At 36.5% G+C, this 21330-nt stretch overlaps 1 protein-coding gene across 3 annotated transcripts in view; it reads right to left on the minus strand.

Annotated features, from left to right (window-relative positions):
- Window positions 1-5701: 5701 nt before the first annotated feature.
- Window positions 5702-21330, minus strand: part of KATNAL1 (katanin catalytic subunit A1 like 1) — a 107584-nt gene continuing 91955 nt past the window's right edge. For all 3 annotated transcript variants that reach the window (XM_059684088.1, XM_059684087.1, XM_059684089.1), the window contains exons 9-11: window positions 18646-18780; window positions 13827-13953; window positions 5702-12541 (exon numbers count right to left, since the gene is read on the minus strand). In XM_059684088.1, the coding sequence (XP_059540071.1) occupies window positions 12343-12541; window positions 13827-13953; window positions 18646-18780 (461 nt within the window). In that variant the 3' untranslated portion in view covers window positions 5702-12342. The remainder of the gene's footprint in view (window positions 12542-13826; window positions 13954-18645; window positions 18781-21330) is intronic.

The following is a 21330-nucleotide window of genomic DNA, read 5'->3' on the forward strand; positions in this document are numbered from 1 at the left end:
GGAGAAAGTTTATTTAGAAAGTCACAGAGGTAGAAGTGAGCTGTAGAAGGAATGGGCTCAGGAAACAAGTTACAGAGGCAAAAGAAGGGCTCTTACAGGTTAAGAGACAAAGACAGGTAAAGATAACATGCCTGAGGGGACGAAGAGGGAGATCTGCTAGCTGCTAATTTTTAAAAGGAATTTGTCCAGCATAAAAGCTCTTTCTAAAATACTGAGTTTATAGCATTAACAAAATACATAAAAAATTGGTATACCTTGAAAAGTAAAGAAAAAATGTTTTCACTGCTTAATAATTCCACACTCAAAAAATTCAAAGAAAAAATGAATAGGAACTGAAGAGGTTATTTCTTGTGATTAGCAAGTATGTATTTCATACAACTCCCTAATGAGAATCTAAGAAAAATATTTATGTTCTTCTAATGTGAATATTTCCAAATGCAGTTTCTAGCTGCCTTGAGCACACGCCATTCTTTTGTTGCTATGTGTCTGCAAATCTTTTCCAGAGTCTCTGTTGTGTGTGACATTCTGTTAAATTAGTTGTTAGCATATTTCCTTTTACCTTCATTGCAATGACCTTACTTTTTCTAAGATTTCAAACAATCAACTTGTTCAATTAAAATTTTAAAAAGCTGTTCTCAAAACCTACTGCAAAGCAACAGAAACCTATTGAACTAAATCTCAGGGGAAAAACATTTCTGAAGAGAGATGAGGACAATTATAGTCATTTCACATAATTTATTAATTTAAATCCAGAATACAGTAATGTCTTGTTAGAATTTATAAGTATGGATAAAAACAAAAAGGATAACCTCTGAGAATTTAAACATTTTTATGTATGTATCTATACCTCAATGTGTACAAAGATATGTAAACATATTCCACACACGTGACAGATTCCCAATAAGTAGTTCCCTTAATTTGGTATGTTTGATCAATCCACATTTGTCACCTGTGCTATGAATTTGGGAAAAAAGTATAGCATGTAGGTGCACTGTTTTCAAGAGAGCACATTTACTATAAACTCTTCCCATTGAAAAAAAAAAACACCAAAAAAACAAACAAAAAAAAAACCAAATGAAGCTAGTTCTTATAGTAAATGCAGAATAACTTATTATAATACATTCAGAACTAGATTAGCTTTTGAAATATGGGCTCTGCATTGTAAACTGAAATAAAACATTTCATCCACATTTATCTTTGGGGAAAAAAGTTCTGATTGGGAAAAAGGCTTTTAAAGGCTGGCAAAACTTATGAGAAGGGCTCCTAAGGCTTCTTGGAAATCAAATTGTTCTTAAAACTTAACTTTGACAAGTTAAGTGTAAATGAATCAGAAACATATGGATTAGATTTTCCTTAAAATACACAAGGGTTGCCCTAGCCAGTTTTGCTCAGTGGATAGAGCATTGGCCTGCAGACTGAAGGGTCCCGAGTTCAATTCCAGTCAAGGGCACATGCCCGGGTGCAGGCTCGATCCTATGTGGGACATGCAGGAGGCAGCCAATCAATGATTCTCTCTCATCTCTCTCTCCCTCTCTTTTCTTCTCTGAAATAAATAAAGAATATATTTTTTAAAAATACACAAGGGTTTAAAAATTAGAGAAAATATGCTTGATAAAATATGTTTGAAAAATGTTACTTAAATATATTTCAAGATGTTTGAAAAATAGCTTAAGGTATTTTGCAAATACCAAATGAAGCTTGAGTCACCCAAGTCTAATTTCATAATAATCACTTATAGTTTAGGATTTATGTTATGGAATACAGGAGTCATCCCATGATTAGTTTTTTGTTTAAAGAAGGTAATTTAAGATGTGCTAATCAAAAGCATTTTGACACTGTAAACTATACTCAGCTCAGGGGTAGTGCACCAAATACAGACATTGAACCCAGAGCTAAGAATAATACTGGGGCTGCTCTCCTAGTAATTGACGGTGACAATATACACAGCTCTGGACCGTCACCAGTGTGCAGAGACAATAAGGGAGCTCACTAGTAAAAAAACTTAGAGCTTTATGTCACTTAAGTTGGTGGTGGAAACTCTCAGAATGATTGGCTCATTTCATAAAGCCTGCCATGGAAATTAGTAGGTGTGTATTTACACGCAAACACAGCAAATGGCAGCAATATTCCCAACTTCATTTTAGTCTCACAAGAAGCACTTTCCCCCTATCATTATAAGCATAAATACTGTAACCAGATATATTATAGTCATCTGCTAAAAGATTCCTGTTTTTGTTGTTTGTTGTTTTTTTTTAAAAAAAGCATTTCAGGACAAGGAAGGTAAAGAGTGATTAATAATGAGTGAGTATAACATAATCATTTCAAAAATCGAGTACTTTTGCACTTAACATTGTTGAAAGTAATGCTGGAATACAAAGGAATGGGCTCTGGAATGAAACTGACCTAGGTTCCATTCCTTCTTCCACTTCTTAAGAGTCAAATTACAGGAGCAAGTCACTCTATAAGTCTTAGTTTCCTCCTCTGCAAAAAGCAAACAATAGTAAATAGATCTTAGAGCTAACATATGGGTTTGATAAAAGTATGTAGCCCAAAGCAAACATTATAAATGTTAGTTCCAATCCTATGATGTCAATTTATTTATTTAAAATATTTATTTTTATTTATTTCAGAGAGGAAGGGAGAGGGAGAGATAGAAATATCAATGATAAGAAACATTGATTGGCTGCCTCCTGCATGCAACCCTACTGGGGATCGAGTCCACAACCCAGGCATGTGCCCTTGACTGGAATCAAACCTGGGACCCTTCAGTATGCAGGCCGATGCTCTATCCACTAAGCCAAACAAGCTAGGGCCTATGATGTCAATTTATCTTATACTAGAGGCCCAGTGCATGAAATTCATGCAATTGGGGGGGGGGCGGTCCCTCAGCCTGGCCTGCACCCTCTTGCAGTCTGGGACCCCTCACTCCTTACTGCCCACCTATTCGTTGCTCCTTAACACTCGGCTTGCTGCTCCTTAGCACTGGGAGAGGAGCCACCACCACTGTGCTTGCTAGCCGTGAGCCTGCCTTCTGGCTGAGCAGCACTCCCCCTGTGGGAGCGCACTGACCACCAGGGGGCAGCTCCTGAATTAAGCATCTGACCCCTGGTGGTCAGTGTACGTCATAGCGACTGGTCGTTCTATTTGTTCCACCATAAGGGTCACTTAGGCTTTTATTATATAGATTTCCTATTCTTAACTATCATCAACTAAGGTAAATAATCTGTATCATGTTTCAGAGGCTTAAAGCTCCTTAACAAGCATTTTGCTGCCTGGCTCACTTTCCTTACTCCTTATCTGCAGCATTCTTCAAGATCAGAAATAGATGTATAAGTCCTGTAGCCCAGTTCAGAATGTGATCTTGAACACATGCCTTAAAACCTTCCTGGGTTCAGTTCCTTCACCTATGAGATGAGGGGACTGAACCAAGTTATTTGCTCCCAATGTCAGGTCTCAATGTGCTGAACCTCTCAAAACTTACATGAAAGATCCTGAGAGGATCTTAGAAGATTAAATTTAGGGAAGAGTTGACCATCACCCTTTTCTGATCATAAAGAAACCAGGAAGCAGGTACTGAACATGTGTGCTCCTTGATCTCCTTTCTCGCTTGTCCTGGTATTGTGGGCATGATGGCTGTGAACAAGAGGCTGCGAGATCGCAGGTGAATCCCTGAGTCTGTCTGGACCAGGTGCAGCTGATGCTGGCCAGGCAAAGCTCTTATCTCACAGTTTCCAACTAAATACCTGGATTCTCTGGGCAAATACTCAACACTCAAGTATGCTCTGCCGCAGGAGCCAGGGACCATGTCACAGTACTAAGAAGCACTGACCATATGCTCTGGAGAAAGGAGAAAGGACTAAAGGAAGAGTGGGAAGGTTTCCTTTTTTGTCCCTAATTAATTTTGTACCTAATTCTTTTCCTTTATACCTTAAAAAGATCAAGTCTTCATTAATGGTCACGGCAAGGAGGAAAAAAAAAAGGTAGGGCCATGAAATTGCTGCTAGGTCCCTTCCAGCAATAAATATTATAAAACTACATGACAACATGTTTATGCATAAATCTCTACTTCATACTTGGTCTACCTGCAATACTTCTGGAAACTAAAAATAAAGCTAACAAGGCCATAGACAGCCTAGAGAAATGATACAAAGCACCAATGCTCAAACAATAAACCACCATACCACTCCTCATCCCCTAATTCACCCATAATTCTAACAACTATTTTCACGAAGTTCACTGAAGACCGGAGGTAGGAAACTGGAAGAGAAATAAAGGTCAACAGCCTGGAAACAGAAGAGTAAACATACTACAAAAGCAAACACCAAAACTCAAAGACCATTTAGTGACAGACAGAAAAGCCCTGCTACCCTCCACTAACTGCTGAGAGTGGCATATCATGGGGGTTACTCTCAATCAGAAAGAAATGGTTAAGTTCAAATTGTCTATTTTACAAGTCAGGGGGAAAGTATGCTACATTTTAGCAGGGTTTCAATAAAAAAAAATTAAAAATAGATAAGGAAATGAAAAGATGCTCAACATCAGATCATTAGAGAACTGGAAATTAAAATGGCAATGAGATGCCACTGCACATCTAGCAGAACGGAACATCAGAGCACCAATAGCACCCAGTGCTGGGGAGGATGTGGAGCAGCAGGAACTCTCACTCATTGCTGCTGGGAATGGAAAAGGTGCAGCCACTTTGGAAGACAGTGTGGCATTTTCTTATAAAATTGTACATACTCTTACCATACATCCAGCAACTGCAATCCTGGGTATTTACTGAAATGAACAGGTCGACACAAAAACCTGCACATGAATGTAGTAGTTTTATTCCTGATTGCTAAAACTTGAAGGCAACCAAGATGGCCTTCGGTAGGCGAACAAATAAACAAACTGGCACACCCTTATGATGGAATATTTTCCATGGTAAAAAAAGAAATGGACTATCAAGCTGCAAAAAGACGTGAAAGAACCTAAAATGCATATTGCTAAGTGAAAGAAGGCAAACTATAGAGACAGTAAGTAAAGATCAGTGGTTGTCTGAGGTTAGGGGGACGGAGGAAATGAACAGAGCAGAGGATTTTAGGGCAGTGAAACTGTTCTGTGCAATAGAAAATGCTGGACACACAGCACTGTGCTTTGGTCAAAGCCCACTAAGCTGTACAACTCAGAGTGAACCTTAATGTGAACTATGAACTTCAGTAATAATCATGTATCAATATGGTACATTTGTACCAAAACGGGAATTTGTAATAAAAAGAGAAACTGGAGGGGTGGAGGGAGAAAATATTTGAGGACTCTACTCACTGTTGAATTTTTCTGTAAATCTAAAACTGCTCAAAAAAGTCTGTGAATTTAAAAAAACAATTTGGGGGACTCACAAGATCAGACAGAGTCATCTGGAAAATTCACCATATGGACATTCAGTTTGCAATGGTTTTATACAAATAACACAAGTGTATTTATTAAATCAGTTAGAATAGTTGAAAAGGCACTCATCTTACCTGCACTGACCTTAAAATTATTCGTATAATCTATGGCAAACACAAAATGTCAGATTTATAATATGTGATTTTATAAGAATTAATATTTGGGGAAAGTCATTGCTTACTAGGGGGGGATTTATTACTCCCACTGGTGATAGTTAAGTGGGCCAGTGATTGTATATCAAATATGAACCACAAAGAAAACAACAACAAGCAACACTCTATAAATTTATTAACAAATTACAACCTGTGAACAAACACAACTAAGCTCACAAAACTAGCAAAATAGCAGCACAACATGTAAGGAAAATCACATATAATAAATACAATTCAGAAACATCCTTTTCTTTAAATTAAGTTCAAAATACTGAGAGACAAACACTGAAACAAAAATCTCAGAAAAACAATTACAAATCATCATAACACATAGTGAAGTGATCTCGCTGGACACTGCCCATACCATGAGCACTGAAGGCAACTCTGTTGCTGAACATGTGTGTCCTTCCCCATGTGTGTTCATGAAGTACTTGGGTTCTTAGAGTTAGGTTCCCAGACTTTTAATGTTGCACGTTAGCTTGTACTTATGAAGTTATGAGAAACTAGAGGATGTGTGATGAAGCTGGCCATAACAAAGATGGGAAGAATAATTCAGACATTTCACAGAAGTTTAATTTGGAATATGTGGCTTTGCCAAAGAAAGAAAGACAAGTATTTTAAATAACAGCTTCAGGTTAAAAATAAATAAATAAATAAAAAGAAGAAGAAGAAGAAGAGTTAATGGGAGAGGGCAAGAGGAATGAACTGAATTTAAATAATTTCCCTTCCTTCCCACCTAAAACCAAGTAAGCCTGTTTAACTGAGGTAAACTCTGGAAATAACATGTGCAAAGACTCAGGTTTTCCAACAGACGTTGTAAAACAAAAGTGCATTTTATAGTTTTGAACATAAAATCAAATGAGAACCCTTTTATTGGAGGAAAACCTCTATTAATTTCCTATATGCTGTGCCAAATTTCCAAATGAACAAAAACCTATACACTGCTGGTGACAGAACAGTATCCAGGTTATTTATATACATATATAAAATAAGGTCAATTAATGAGAAAGGTAAAATAAAATTAATAAATTTTATGACATTACCTTAATATTTTTTGTTTTATTAGTGAGTCACCTGGAAATTTAGAAATGTTTAAAGAATTGTCCAAAACCTAAAAACCTAATAAAAATTCAAAGAATTATTGTTAATTTGTGAATGTTTAAAAACATCTATTATCTTAGGAATTTTATTTTTTAAATATTTGTACAGTTTCCACATTAAGAAATAATATTAAAAGCAAATGTCCCAACAATTAAATAAGTATGAAAAATCTAATTAAAAGTATAAATAAGTAAATATAGTCATTATGACAGAGTTTTTAGCTTTTTCTGAAAAAATAATTAGTGGAGATGAGAATAAAACATGTGGAGTTGACTTTTATCTCCTAACACCCCCTCCAACTGTAATTCCTACTTCTTTGCTATTGTGACAGATTCTGAGATTTACATAAATATTATGTACATCACAAATTAAGTGGTATGCAAAAAATATTACACAATCAAAAAGTTAAGGAACAAAAGATACAAAAATATTAAAATAATTACTATTGTCTCCTCATACAAGTTATTGTAGCCATTTCTTGGAAAAGGCCAGCAAATATCCTTAATGCTTTATGCCTGTCGTACGGGATATATCCTAAGGTATTTATCATCAATAAGATCAAAGAGAGAGTGGAAATCTACTATTACACAAAAAAGAATCAATAATCAAGACAATACTGAAGGAGCCAGTGCCCGCACAATAAGAAATACCTGCCTAAGTCCTTTACTGCATCTCAAGTTAGGGTTGAGGGGGAGTGAAACATAACCATGTCAACTGGTTCCTGTTTTGACTCACCATGAACTCAATAGTGTACACAGAAACTTCCTAGGAAGAAAATCAAACAAGCTCTAGCTGCTCCAAACTTAAAGACTATCAATAATCTCATATTCAACAGTCAGGCTAGATGTAGCAAAGTGGAAGAGTGACAATTACATTGTGCATTTGGTCTGTACACACATTTTTCCTGAGGTATCTGAATGTCTGTTCATAGTAGATTCACCAGACACTTGCCTGTTCACTTTTTGAGTAATTAGTGATTTTAGCCTACTCTTTTTTTTAATCCTCACCCAAAAATATGGTTGTTGTTTTTTTTAAATTGATTTTAGAGATAGAGGAGGTGGGGAAGATAGAGGGAAAGGGAAAGAGAGAAACATCCATGTGAGAAAGAAAAATCAATCGGTTGTCCCCAAAATGAGCCTTGACCAGGGATCAAACCTGCAACCACATATGTGCCTTGACCAGGAATCCAATCTGCAACATTTTTGGTGTACAGAACAAGGCTCCAACCAACTGAGCCACCCGGCCAGTGCCAGCCTATATTTTTTACAGTCAAATATTGCAGCATAAAACTGAAATCTCGGGAGCTCAGAAAAAGCCCTTAATTATGCAGCTAGACCACATGTGTGTCCTCTACCAACCGGTCCTGGTATTTCTAGAGATGGATTCCACTCCCAGGTGGGTCTGGTTACTCTGCAATGCCTATAATGCCAATGACCAGAAGATGAAGTCTGTGATGTCATTATCTATTGTTTACTTGCATTACTAGAAGATTTCAGTCTACATTAAAGAGCTACTTGTTTGGTGTATTTCATCAATATTAATTTCTTCAAAAAATGAAAAAATTATGAGAGCAAATGTTTACAAACAACACATAACATGTTTATGTGTCTACCATAGTTACATGTGTGCATGTTTACAATAAACATGTAGCTTAGGAAATGACAAAAATGATTAATAAATATAGCCAGATCTATAAATTATATTGTTCTAATAAATGGATATCAGTTCTAACTTTAAAACAGATTTAAAGAGAGAAAAAGAGAAAATACTTTACTTATTATCTTTCCAAAACACACCCAGACGACTGTGCCTCTGCATTTATGATGTGAATTAGCTTCATTAGTTGGAGCCAAAAACTACACTGTGTAGTTATGGAAAGTGCCCAATCCAATCTATGCTGCCTGGCTCAGCAATGTAAGCACAGAGCCCTAACCAGGCTCTTGTACACAGTAAGCACCCAAAGCAAGTCTGCTGAACGCAACAACTATCTGAACAGTTGTCTGCAAGACAGAACTGCCGAACTGAGTCCTAACAAGGTAGTGTTGCAAAACCCAAAATACGCATGCTTTTGGATGAATTAGAGGAACCAAACCTTTCTGATTTGATAACATAGCAAAACACACATGCTCTCATTCTGAGTAAGGCAACACTCTGGCAATAAAGATGGTGTACACACAATGTACTGCCAAGGCTAGATAGAACACCTGCGGGGTTTCCTCAGGGTGCTTCAAGGGGTTGAAAATATACAGAGTATTCACCACCCACTGATGGAGCAAAACGAGAAACAAAGGAAATAACAAAGCATACCTGATTCACTTAACTTGGAAAAGGTAAGTTTCCGGGAAGCCTGAGTTTCCAAACACTGATTAACTAACAATTTTTTAAAATCACAATCACCATATCATTACCCATGAAGAATTTTTTAAAAAATGAAATGCATGCCAAGACAAGTAACACAAAACCTAGAAAATGCTGCAACTAATCCACTAAAGTATACAAACAAGTTCTAGCATTCAAAACAATAATGTTTTAATGATTGCCCCTAGGATATCAGGAAAAAAATGTTACTGGATGGCAATAGTTCGCAAGATCTTAATGGGATTATTTCTTTAATCAAAAACAAAAAAAAACATGTCCCAAATTAAATTACAGAACAAACTCCAGAAAAAGAACTAAACAAAATGGGGACTAGCAATCTACTAGATGCAGAGTTCAAAACACTGGTTTTAAGGATGCTCAATGAACTTAGGGGAAAGTAGATAAACTTAGTGAGAAATTCAATAGCATACAAAAGGACATAGAAACCATAATAAAGAACCAGTCAGAAATCAAGGATACACTAACTGAAATAAAGAATAATTTATAGGGATTCAACAGTAAAGTAGAGGATTCTGAGAATCAAATCAACAATTTGGAATATAAGGAAGCAAAAAAACCATCCAATCATAATAACAAAAAGAAAAAAGATTCCAAAAATATGTGGATAGTGTAAAGAGCCTTTAGGACAACTTCAAGCGTACCAACACTCACATCATGGGGGTGCTAGAAGGGAAAGAGAGAGAGAAAGAAATTGAAAACCTATTAATGACAGAAAACTTTTCTAACCTGGTGAAGGAAATAGACTTACAAGTCCAGGAAGCACAGAGAGTTCCAAGAAAGATGAATCCAAAGAGACCCACACCAAGACAACATCATAATTAAAATGTCAAAGGATAAAGACAAAGAGAGAACTTAAAAGCAGCAAGAGAAAAACAGTTGTTATCTACAAGGGAGCTCCCATAAGACTGTCAACTGATTTATCAACAGAAACATTTCAGGCCAAAAGGGAGTGGTAAGAAATATTCAAATTGATAAAAAGCAAGGACCTACAACCAAGAACACTCTACCTAGCAAAGCTGTCAATTAGAATTGAAGGACATATAAAGAGCTTCCCAAGAAAAAGCTAAAGAAGTTCACCACCACCAAACCAGTATTACATGAAATTTTAAAGGGTTTGAAGAAGGAGAAAGAGAAAAAGACCAGAAATGTGAACAATAAAATGGCAATAAATACTTATCAATAATCAAATCTAAAAAAACAAAATAAACAAACAAGCAGAACAGAAACAGACCCACAGATAACAGAAAACAAATTGATGGTCACCAAATGGGAAGGGGGTTAAGGAATGGGTGAAAAAGGTGAAGGGATTAAGAATACAGATTGGTAATTACAGAATAGTTATGTACAACATAGGGAATACAGTCAATAATATTCTAATTACTATGTATGGTGTCAGATGGGTACAAGATTTATCAGGATGATCACTTAGTAAGTTATATAATGTCTAATCACTGGAGTGTACACATGAAACTAGTATAATATTGCATGTCAACTGTAATTGAAAAATAAGAATGGTTTAAAATAAAATAAAAACTGGGCAGAAAAAAAGAATAAAAGGAAACTTCTCTCATCTCAATTTTTAAGATGAATGAATTCAATTAAAATAAAATCATGATTTTAAAATCTTAGAATCTTAATAGATTTATCATTTTAGCTCCTATAATCTATGCCTCAGAGGAAAGGGGGATAACTTACAGCATTATATGAACACTGGAGGTCAGTGTCAGACTTATCTGAAAATTAAATAGCTCTTAGTAGGGAAAAAAATTCAAGATACTAAGGCTTTTTTAAAGTGTCTAATGAGTTATATTATTTTTAATTTTAAACCAGTAGGTGCTTTCCAAAATTGAGAATTCAGGATATCAAACAAATACAAATCTTAAAAGCTTGACTGTCAAAGCATAGATTGCCCAATCAAAATAGGGTAAATGCAATTTTAAACCATTTTAATTTCAATTTTTAATACCAGAAAACTCCCTCTACTGGTGACTAGATATATGCCATCTACTTTTTCTGGCCTCCTGTCTAATTCCTGCTAAACTGAATGAGCATGACAGGTTTTCACCTTAATCTTCTTACCATGTGTATAAGTTCTTAACCTTGACAAAGAACAATTTCAAATTTTTCAAATGAACATCATTCATTATACATGAGGTTATTTTATTAAGCTGTCTGGAAAATTATAGATTTTGTTTTGTTTGTTTTGCATTAACTCAAGAGAGTGGACTTGTTCAGAATACAGAAGTCAAATTCAACAAAAATCAAACAGTGTTGGAGCTGAAAAAAATAAGGGGATTACCTGTTTGACCACATTGAAAGAAAAGTGAAGACTGAGAGGTCTAGAATGAAGAAGTACATCGTATCATCATATTCTTCCCATTCTTTCAATATGAAATATGAGTACTTTTTGTACCAGCAAACAGTACTAAAGACCAGAGAAACAACCTGGCAAAATGACTCAAAAACCACAAAGCATTAGGATATTCTTGCCCAGAGCTCAACAAATGACTAAGTAGCTAATAGAAAAAAATGGTGGGGAAAGGAAGGATAAAAGTTCAAACCATAGGATAGACTCCAACAGTAAGTAGCTGAATTCTAGAGGTTTAACTAGCAAATTCAATATCTAATCCAAAACTATCATTCTTAACAATAATGAATCTGACACAAACTCAGTTTTAATGTTGAAAGTGAACATATGTAGGTCCCTCATGTTTAAAGAAAAGAATAGAAAAAAACACACAAAAAAACAAAAGACAACTGCCCAGCTGGTGTGACTCAATGGTTGAGCATCAACCTACAAACCAATAGGTCACAGTTCTATTCCCGGTCAGGGCACATGCCCAGGTTGCAGGCTCGATCCCCAGTAGGGGGTGTGCAGGTGGTAGGTGATCAATAATGTTTCTCTCTCATCAATATCTCTGTCTCTCTATCCCTCTCCCTTTCTCTCTCTCTAAAAATTGATGAAACCATATTTTTTAAGATGACAACAAATGCAAGTGAGGTACAGAGGTCCTTCTAAATCTTTTGTAAACAAGTTTCCACAATAGCACACCGATCCCTTTCCTCTGCCGCCCTGACACCCTACTTTAGGGGTGCAATATTAATACATCAGGCTCTTTATGTAAGCTTTTCTCATTTTTCAACAACATTTATACTCTGTGGTTTTAGGTTATTTGCCTTTAAGTGAAAATCTCTCCAATGAAAAATTCCAAACCAATATGAAGAAATTTCTTCACATTTTATAAACAAATATACCAGAAATGGAAGAGCCGATAGAAATTCAAGCAGATCCAAATTCAACCATCCATTTTTCATACTTCTCCAAGTCTGCAGCAGAGACAGACTTGGCAATTTTTTTAAGAGCCAATTCAAAGTCTCCTTTGGTAACAGGCATCTGAAGCTCCTCCTTAGAAAGTGCACGGATCTCTTCCGGGCTTAAGCCATTGATGCGCCGTCTCATTGCCATTAAGGATGCATCCCTAAAAATGTACCAGAGTCAGTGAATACTTATTGTTGCAAATGCTACAAACACTTTCAGCTGTAACAAAGTTAAGGGAAAACATTCAAAAGATCATGTCATATGATTTTATGATGCTTGTGTGGAATTTTCTACCTCAGAGACACCCTGGGAGTTCACGAAAGGTTAAAACAGAACGGAAAGGACTTAAACATAAAATGTATTGTTCATGAACCCTAAAAGTCCATATTGGACTCAGATAATACTGATTATTATTTTCCCCACTTGTTCCACAAAGACTACCAAAAAGTTTAGGAAACTGAAGTAAAATTTTAAAATACCGAATTGTACACTTAGAAATGAGCATATGGCCAGTATTAGTATAATTCAAATCTATACCAGTTTGTTTATAATCTAATTAGAGGAGGTAAAGCCAGGAACCTCTCTCTCTAGAACATGAATGTATTTGCATATAATGGATGTGGAATTCCCTACACAGAGAATTTGTAGGCAACTAAAATAATAACAAATCTAACTTCTCCAGGTCCTATTTTCAGCTCCACTCTGAAGACTTGTAAATCACTATGAAGGTTTAGAGAAAATGGACAATTAGTGCTCATGAGAAAGGTATTAGGATACCAAGCCAACCAAAACTTCAGATTCTTATATACTTTACTACAGTGATAATATAAACTATTGTGAGTTTACTGTGTGCTACTAAACTTAGATTCACACAGGAAAAATACTGGTAGAAAAAGTCAGAAACATAGATGTGGTTTTAAAGAAAGGCCACTGATGTCAACAGTGGCCTTAGGAAAGTAAAAAAAGAAAAAAAAAATCCTCTTTGTTGAGTGAGGCAGATTATCTAAAAATTATAATCTCACTAAACTGAAAGGAAAATTTTAATATATATGTATCTTTCACAGCTTAAACTGGTCAAGTTTATTCATCTGCAAATATTAAAATAATACCAACCAAAACTAAGAGTTGTTATTTTACACGTTGATACAGCTAGGCTCCAATTTAGGGCTAAATTAACCTTAGGATGTGCTAGACACAATAATTTCTTTTAAAAAATCACAGGATAGAAAAGGTGACCATAATTTTATGTAGTTATTCATCTAGCAATGAACAATGAAAGTATGTAGAGAGAAAAAAAACAAACAAACAAGAAAAATCGGGAGATCATTTCAAGAAAATGGGTGGCTGCTTTCATGTCAAGGGCTAATAACTATACTATCTTTGAGACCAGTCCTCCTGCCAAATATATAACTAATCTCTAAGGTCACAGATCATTTAAAAAATACCTGCAAACATTAGTTATATCAGCACCAGAATAGCCCTCTATCTTCTCCGCTATATCTTCCAGTTGAATATCAGGATCCAATTCAACCTCACGAAGATTGATCTTTAGAAGCTCAGTTCTTCCTTTTGCTGTTAGAAGATTTTTTGTTATTGTTAGATGTTTTTCTATATCATTTTGATGAGAAATCACATATCAATGTTCAGGAGCAGAAACAGAGTCAGTAACTGAGTCTATAAGTATTATCAATTCTTTGCATGACTCCTGGAATTTAACTTCCTATGTGCTTTGGTTGAAATAACTAAAATTTGAAAAAAATGATACCTGCTATGAGAACAATGGGTCTGAGATCCTTTTATGTAAAATAAAAACATCAGTATTCAAGCACCAGAAATGCTTTCAGTAAAAAACAAAAAAACAAAAACATTTGGCCTAAGTTTTATGAAACTAGACTGCATGGAATATAACTTCTATAAATTACTTTGCTCACTCTTTAGTATGATACAGGAAAAAAGTTCTGCAACTCTAGTCAATAGTTCTGTAAAAATCCAATTTTATTTTTCTGGAATGCAACAATTAGCACAAAAGGCTTATTAAATGTTTCACTTGGAGAGCCAGCCCACAGACATTTGCTATGCCCGTATGATTAAAATGTCTAAACTCAAACAAATCAATTTAAACAATATTTTAAAAAACAACCATGCTTACAGTTTTATCATCTGTTTTAGTAGCAAATCTGCTTAATACAGCACAGTAAAATAATGCATAGTTGGATCTAACTCTTTATTATTTCCTGATATATAAAAATGAAATTTAATTTTCCCCCACTTTTACTTTGAAAAATTTTAAATCTACAAGTAAAAAACTCAATGAACACCTACTTACCTTTCATCTAGATTCACCAATTCTCAACATACTGCCATTATCATTCCCTTCTCTTCTCCTCTCCTCCCTGCCCGTTTTAGAATTGAGAGCTAGCTGTAGGTATCACAACACTTCATCTTAAATTCTTCAGTACTTATCTCCTAAGGACAGAGTTATCCCTGCAATTATCACACTTATCAGGAAATTTTTTAACCCTCACCCAAGGATATGTTTCAAGAGAGGAATGAGAGAGGGAGGCAGAAAGGGAAGGAGAAAAAGAGAGAAACATCAACCGATTGCCTCCTGTACATGCCCCAACCAGGGATGGAACCCACAACCTAATTAAGTGCCCTGACCAGGAATCAAACCTGCCACCTTTTGGTGTACAGGATGACACTCCAACCAAATGAGCCACCTAGCCAGGATAATTGAGTATTTTAATCTATGTTTCTGTATCTGTTTAATAGTGTTCACACACACATACACACACACGTGCACACACAGAGCAAAGCAAAGAGCAACCACAGTGGAAAAAGAAGCAACCAAGTATTATCTGGGATTGTCAGAAAAAAGAAGAAGAAAAAGAAAAAGAAAAAAAGGATGTGACTAGAAAAACCTTTATTTCTAGAATTCCTTAACCTTGGGAGCTCCCAATCCTTGGCCATTCCTAGCCAGTAAGCCCACCTTGCAGTTCACCAGGGCACACTGCAAGTGGTGCAGGGCCAAAGAACTCCTCCACTCAGGTGGTCAGCAGGAGTGTGGGAAGAGGGAAGGGGAGGAAGCTCCTGGGTCCCCTGCTGCAGAATGCGCTGTGCTCCTGCTGGCCCCACAATGAACTCTGATTTAACCGAGGAACTCATCTCACAGTGCCCCGCATGGAGCAGATGAGTGTTAGTGAACAAATATCGCTTTGCTCCTTTAGTCCCATTAGCAGAGCACCACGGTGTTTCTAAAGCAAATGTTTTACTGCCCTAAGAACTTAAACACCAAATAGAATGAAATGTATTATCCCCCAGAAAGGAAGTTCTACACAGTCAACTTAAATGAACCTGTTCATAAGTGAGGGCCTGGTGGTCTGAAGCTTAGTTGGAAGTGTCCTCCTTTTCCCTGATAACTATGATTTAGGGAAGATTAACTTTTAATACTGGTTGTATCAGTGATTTGATAGAAGGTTCTAAGTGGGATTTATCAGCTCCATAAAACTGAATCAATGACCTTTTAAAAGGATTTAACGAGGGGTTAATGTGTTAATAATAGTATAAAGACCTACCATGGCTACAGAGCCAAGTTAACACACATTCTAAGTATAAATAAATATGTGATAACAATTCTCTTTAAACACACTAGGCAGTTCAGTGAAGTGGATAATTAGTGTGTGTATGCTGGGGCTGGACTGTACTCATACCCCTGTTCTGCTGCCCTGAGCAAGATATTTAACCTCTCAGTGACTCAGCCTCCTCATAAGTAAAATAAAGATAAGAACAGAATCTACCTCATAAGACTGTTGTGGGAGTTAAATAAGCTAATACACTGTAAGCCTTGCCCACAGTCAGCACTCAGTAAATGTTCGTTGTCCTATCACCACCAAATAGGAGTAGAGGGAAATAGAGAAAACCCAGATCCCTTTTATGAAGGATAATCTGTGAGACAGATCATGTAGATGAAACACCCAGGGATGTAGAGTCCACGTAGAGAGATAGGCCAGGGCAAAGAAGACGTCGGAATTAAATGCTTTAATGTCGACTTTGAGAAATAATAAAATTTAAATGGAAGGGAAGAACATGAACAATCTAGGAAATGGGAGCATCATAAATAATGATGTGGAAGTAGAAAGCAAAACACATGTACCAGAGTGAAAAAAGGTCAGTAGGAAAAGTACAACAGAGCACTTAAGAAAAGCAAGTTACACAAACAGAGAAAGTGTGAACTTGCAGTAGAAATAAGCAAACACACACACACACACACACCAAAACAAAACAAAAACCTAAAAAAAAAAAAAAAAAAAAAAAGAGAGAGATGAGAGTTACTGAGAGTCCACGAGACGATGATGCCTTTATGGTTAAGGAGGTTAGTCTAAAGAATACAGAATTAGAGGGGGCTGGAAAAAGGAGTCCATTAGGCTGACCAGGTGGACACTGCCATTTTTAGATGCAAGAGCTAAGAGGAGATTTAGTGTCAGGCCAAGCTCCACCTGTCCTGTTACTTGACTTCTTGCCTTCAGTTGATCATGGAAAGCTGAATTTAACAAGATGACTGCAAGAGTTTCTTTTATCCCACACATGCTCCTACAATGGGGCCTTGCCTCTCTCCCACCCAAAGGCAGTCTAATTCCCTTCCTCCTGAAAATGGCTGGGCTTGTAAATACTTCCACCCAGAGTAAGGCAGAAGTGGCAATTCATGACCTCAAGGCTAGGTCCTAATAATGCACCTTGCAACTTTTCCAGTGTAATAATCACACCTGGAGCCCTGAGCTACCATGTATGAAATCTGTCTGTCTACAGGTAACATGGAGGTACTCCAGCTGAGGCCTAGGCCTCAACCACCAGGCATGTGGGTAACAGCATTCCAAACGATCCCAGGCGCCAGACGTGGGGTCACCCTCAGCTACTGAACCTTCCCATTTCTGACCCTAGACATCACGAAGAACACCTTTGACCCTTGGGGTAAGCAAAGACTCTTAAGACACAAAAAGCACTATCCAAAAAGAAAAATTTGACAAGGCTTAATAAAAATTAAAACTTCTGCTTATTGAAGACACCATAAAGAAAATTGAAAGGGAAACCATAAAGTGGAAGAAAATATTAATAATGCATGTATATGATCAAGAACTAAATTGCATTAATAAGACAACAAATAAACCAATTAAAAACTGTACAAAATACTTGAAAAGACATTGTACAAAAGATATACCAATGACCGACAGGCACATAGAAAGGTGCTCTACATCATTAGTCACCAGAGAAATGCAAATTAAAACCATAATAAAATGACATTTCACACTTAACTAAAATGATTAAAATTAAAATACCAACAATACTAAATGCTGACAAAGATGTGGAAGTACTGGAATCTCATTTATTAATGATAGAAGTATAAAATGGTACAACCACTAAGGAAAACAGTCTGGGTGCTACAAAATCAAACATATACCTACACTATGATCCACCTACTCCTTTCTTATCTACATTACCCAAAAGAAATAAAAACATTCGTACATAAAAATATTTGTATGAGAATATTTATAGCTTCATTCATAATAGTCAAAATAACTCAAATGTCCATCAAAAAGAGAATAAAAAATTTCAGTATAATAATATCACAGATAAACTACTGATACATGTAACCACATGGATAAATCTCAAAAATATTATGTTGAGTAGTAACCACATACACAAGTACATATGTCATGATTCCATTTATATGGAGTTTAATAATATGTAAAACTAATCTATGGTGATAAAAATCAGGAAAGTAAAAGGGCTTTGGATTAATTGGTAGGAGGCACAAAGAAACTTTCTGGAATAAAAGAAATATCCTACATCTTGAGTAGGATAATAATTAAACAGGAATATTCACTTGGCAAAACTCATCAAATTTACACTAAAGATTTATACATTTCACTGAATATATAAATCTAAAAAAAATCCTTAAGAAAATTTCAATGTTCATCAATAGGATAAAATGGTATTTTTCTAAAGCAGAATATCTCAAGGAAACTTTATTTTTAAACACTTAAAGTTTAATGAAGACTCTTCAAGTTTAAAAGTAAAAACTAAGATGTCCTACCCAATTTATTAACATGAATTCTGCTCTAAGTATAAGAGCTGCTCTGAAATGTACTGCAAATAGGTTTTGTAATGCTAAAAACTTCTTTTAGCAGAATGTCAATGGAATAAGGACAAGAGGAAAAAAAGATAACAGGAAAAAATTTGAAACACTGTAAAGGGAATACATTGTACCTGTTGGGAGAGGTATATAAATCCTCTTCTCTAATCTTCTTCGCAAAGCTTCATCAATATCCCATGGGAAATTAGTAGCAGCTAATACCATAACCATTTTGGAAGGATCATCATTCTCTAAAGCTCCTCCAACACCTACATACAGTAAGAGGAAAAAGTCCATTATTTTTTCATTCAACTAACACTCCAAGCATCAGTCACAGACTGGTGATAGGCTCAATGAAAAAATAACAGTCCTTCTGACTTCTAGATGGTGGCAGACGAGGCACTTCAACAGATAACTATAAAAAAGGAAACTGAAGAGTTCACATCATCTATTATAGGATTCTAATCCAACAAGAAAAACCTTTTTTTCCTGTAAGAAAATAAAGTATATTCCTCTGAAAAGAAAAGGCATGAAAGATTCTTCTGTTTTATCCCTCTGATTTTTAAAACCATGAAGTTCCTCAAAAATTGTTATTTTCTTAAATATTACTTTTCAATTAAAGTTTACATTTAATATAATTTTATATTAGCTTAAGGTGTACAGCATAGTGGTTAGGCAATCATTTACAAAGTGATTCCCCCCGATATTTCAAGTACCCACCTGGCACTGTATATAGTTATTACAATACTAGAGGCCCAGTGCACAGATTCATGCACTGATGGGGTCCCTCGGCCTGGCCTGCGGGGACTGGACTGAAACTGGCTCTCCAACATCCCCCAAGGGGTCCTGGATTGCAAGAGGGCACTTCTCAGGTGATGCACCCCAGAATCGGACTCCCTCCTCTCTGGTTCCAGGTGCGTCACCTTAGAACCGCAGCTGCCAAGTCTGCCCCCTGGTGGTCAGTGCACATCATAGCTACCAGTCGGAGCGTCTCCCCCCCTGGTGGTCGTTGTGTGTCATAGCTACTGGTCAGATGATTGGACGGTCACTTAGGCTTTTATATATATAGATTATTGACTATATTCTCTATGCTGTATTTCACATACCCTGGACTATTTTGTGAATACCAATTTGCACATCTTTCACCTAGCACCCCCAACCTCCCTCTCCTCTGGCAACCATCAGTCTGATCTCTATATCTATGAGGCTGTTTCTACTTTTATTCGTTTATTTTGCTCTTTAATTTCCACATATAAATAAAATAATCTGATATTTGTCTTGCTCTGTCTGACTTATTTCATTTAGCATAATGCCCTCTGGGTCCATCCATGTGGTCGCAAATGGTAAAATTTCATTCTTTTTATGCCCAAGTAATATTTCATTGTGTGTATGTATGTATGTATATGTGTGTGTATACACATATAAACATTTATACCACCACTTTTTATATAATCATCTGTTGATGGGCACTTGAGTTGCTTCCATATCTCTGCTATTATAAATAATGCTGCAATGAATATAGGGGTTAATATAACTTTTCAAATTACTGTCTGGGATTTCTATAAATATATACCCAGAATGGAATTGCTGGGTCATAAGGCAGTTGCATTTTTAATTTTTGGAAGAGCCTCCATACTGTTTTCCATAGTGGCTGTACCAATCTCCATTCCCACTAACAGTGCACTAGGATTCCCTTTTCTCCATATCCTCGCCAGCATTTGTTTTTTGTTGATTTATTAATGACTAGAGGTCTGGTGCATGAGATTCATGCACTGGAGGAGGGGGACCCTCAGCCCGGCCTGTGCCCTCTCAAAGTCTGGGACCCCTTAGGGGATGTCTGCCTGCCAGCTTAGGCCCAAACCCTCGGGGATTGGGCCTAAGCCAGCAGTGAGACATCCCTCTTGCAGTCTGGGACCCCTTGCTCCTTACCGCCCGCCTACAGCAGAGGTGGGAGAGGCTGCCGCCACCACCACTGCGCTCACCAGCCATAAGGCCGGCTTCTGGCTGAGCATGCTCCCCCTGTGGGAGTGCACTGACCACCAGGGGGAAGCTCAACGCAGAAGCTGCCCCTGGTGGTCAGTGCGCATCATAGTAACCGGTCGTTCTGCCGTTTGGTCAATTTGCATATTAGGCTTTTATTATATAGGGTAGCCATTCTGACAGGTGTGCATGGTATGTCTGAGGTGGTATCTCTCTGTGGTTTTAACTTGCAATTCTCTGATGATTAATGATTTTGAGCATCCTTTCATATGTCTATTGGCCATCTCTATGTACTCTTTGGAAAAGTGTTTATTCAGGTCTTCTGCCCATTTTTTAATTTGATTGTTTGGGCTTTTTTGGTGTTTAGTTGTATGAGTTCCTTATAAATTTTGGATACTTAACCCCTTATCAGATGTATCACTGGGGAATATCTTCTTCCACTCAGTAGGTTGTATTTTCATTTTGATGATGGTTTCTTTTGCTGTGCAAAACTTTTTATTTTCATGAACTCTCATAACTTTTATTTTTTTCTTTTGTTTCCCTTGCCTAGAAAGATATATCAGAAAAAAATATTGCTAAGAGAAATATCAGAGAATGTACTGCCTATGTTTTCTTCTAGAAATTTTGTAAGTTCTCACATTTAAGTCTTTAATCCATTTTGAACTTGTTCTCATATAGGGTGTAAGAAGGTGGTCTAGTTTCATTTTTTTTTTTTTTTGCATGTATCTGCCCAATTTTCCCAACACCATTTATTGAATAGACTGTTTTTATCTCACTGTATGTTCTTGCCTGTTGTGCATGGTTGGGGTCCCTCAGCCTGGCCAGCAATCGGGGCTGAT

This window comes from Myotis daubentonii, chromosome 2, assembly GCF_963259705.1.
Source record: "Myotis daubentonii chromosome 2, mMyoDau2.1, whole genome shotgun sequence".
In the NCBI taxonomy this organism is placed as follows: Eukaryota; Metazoa; Chordata; class Mammalia; order Chiroptera; family Vespertilionidae; genus Myotis; species Myotis daubentonii.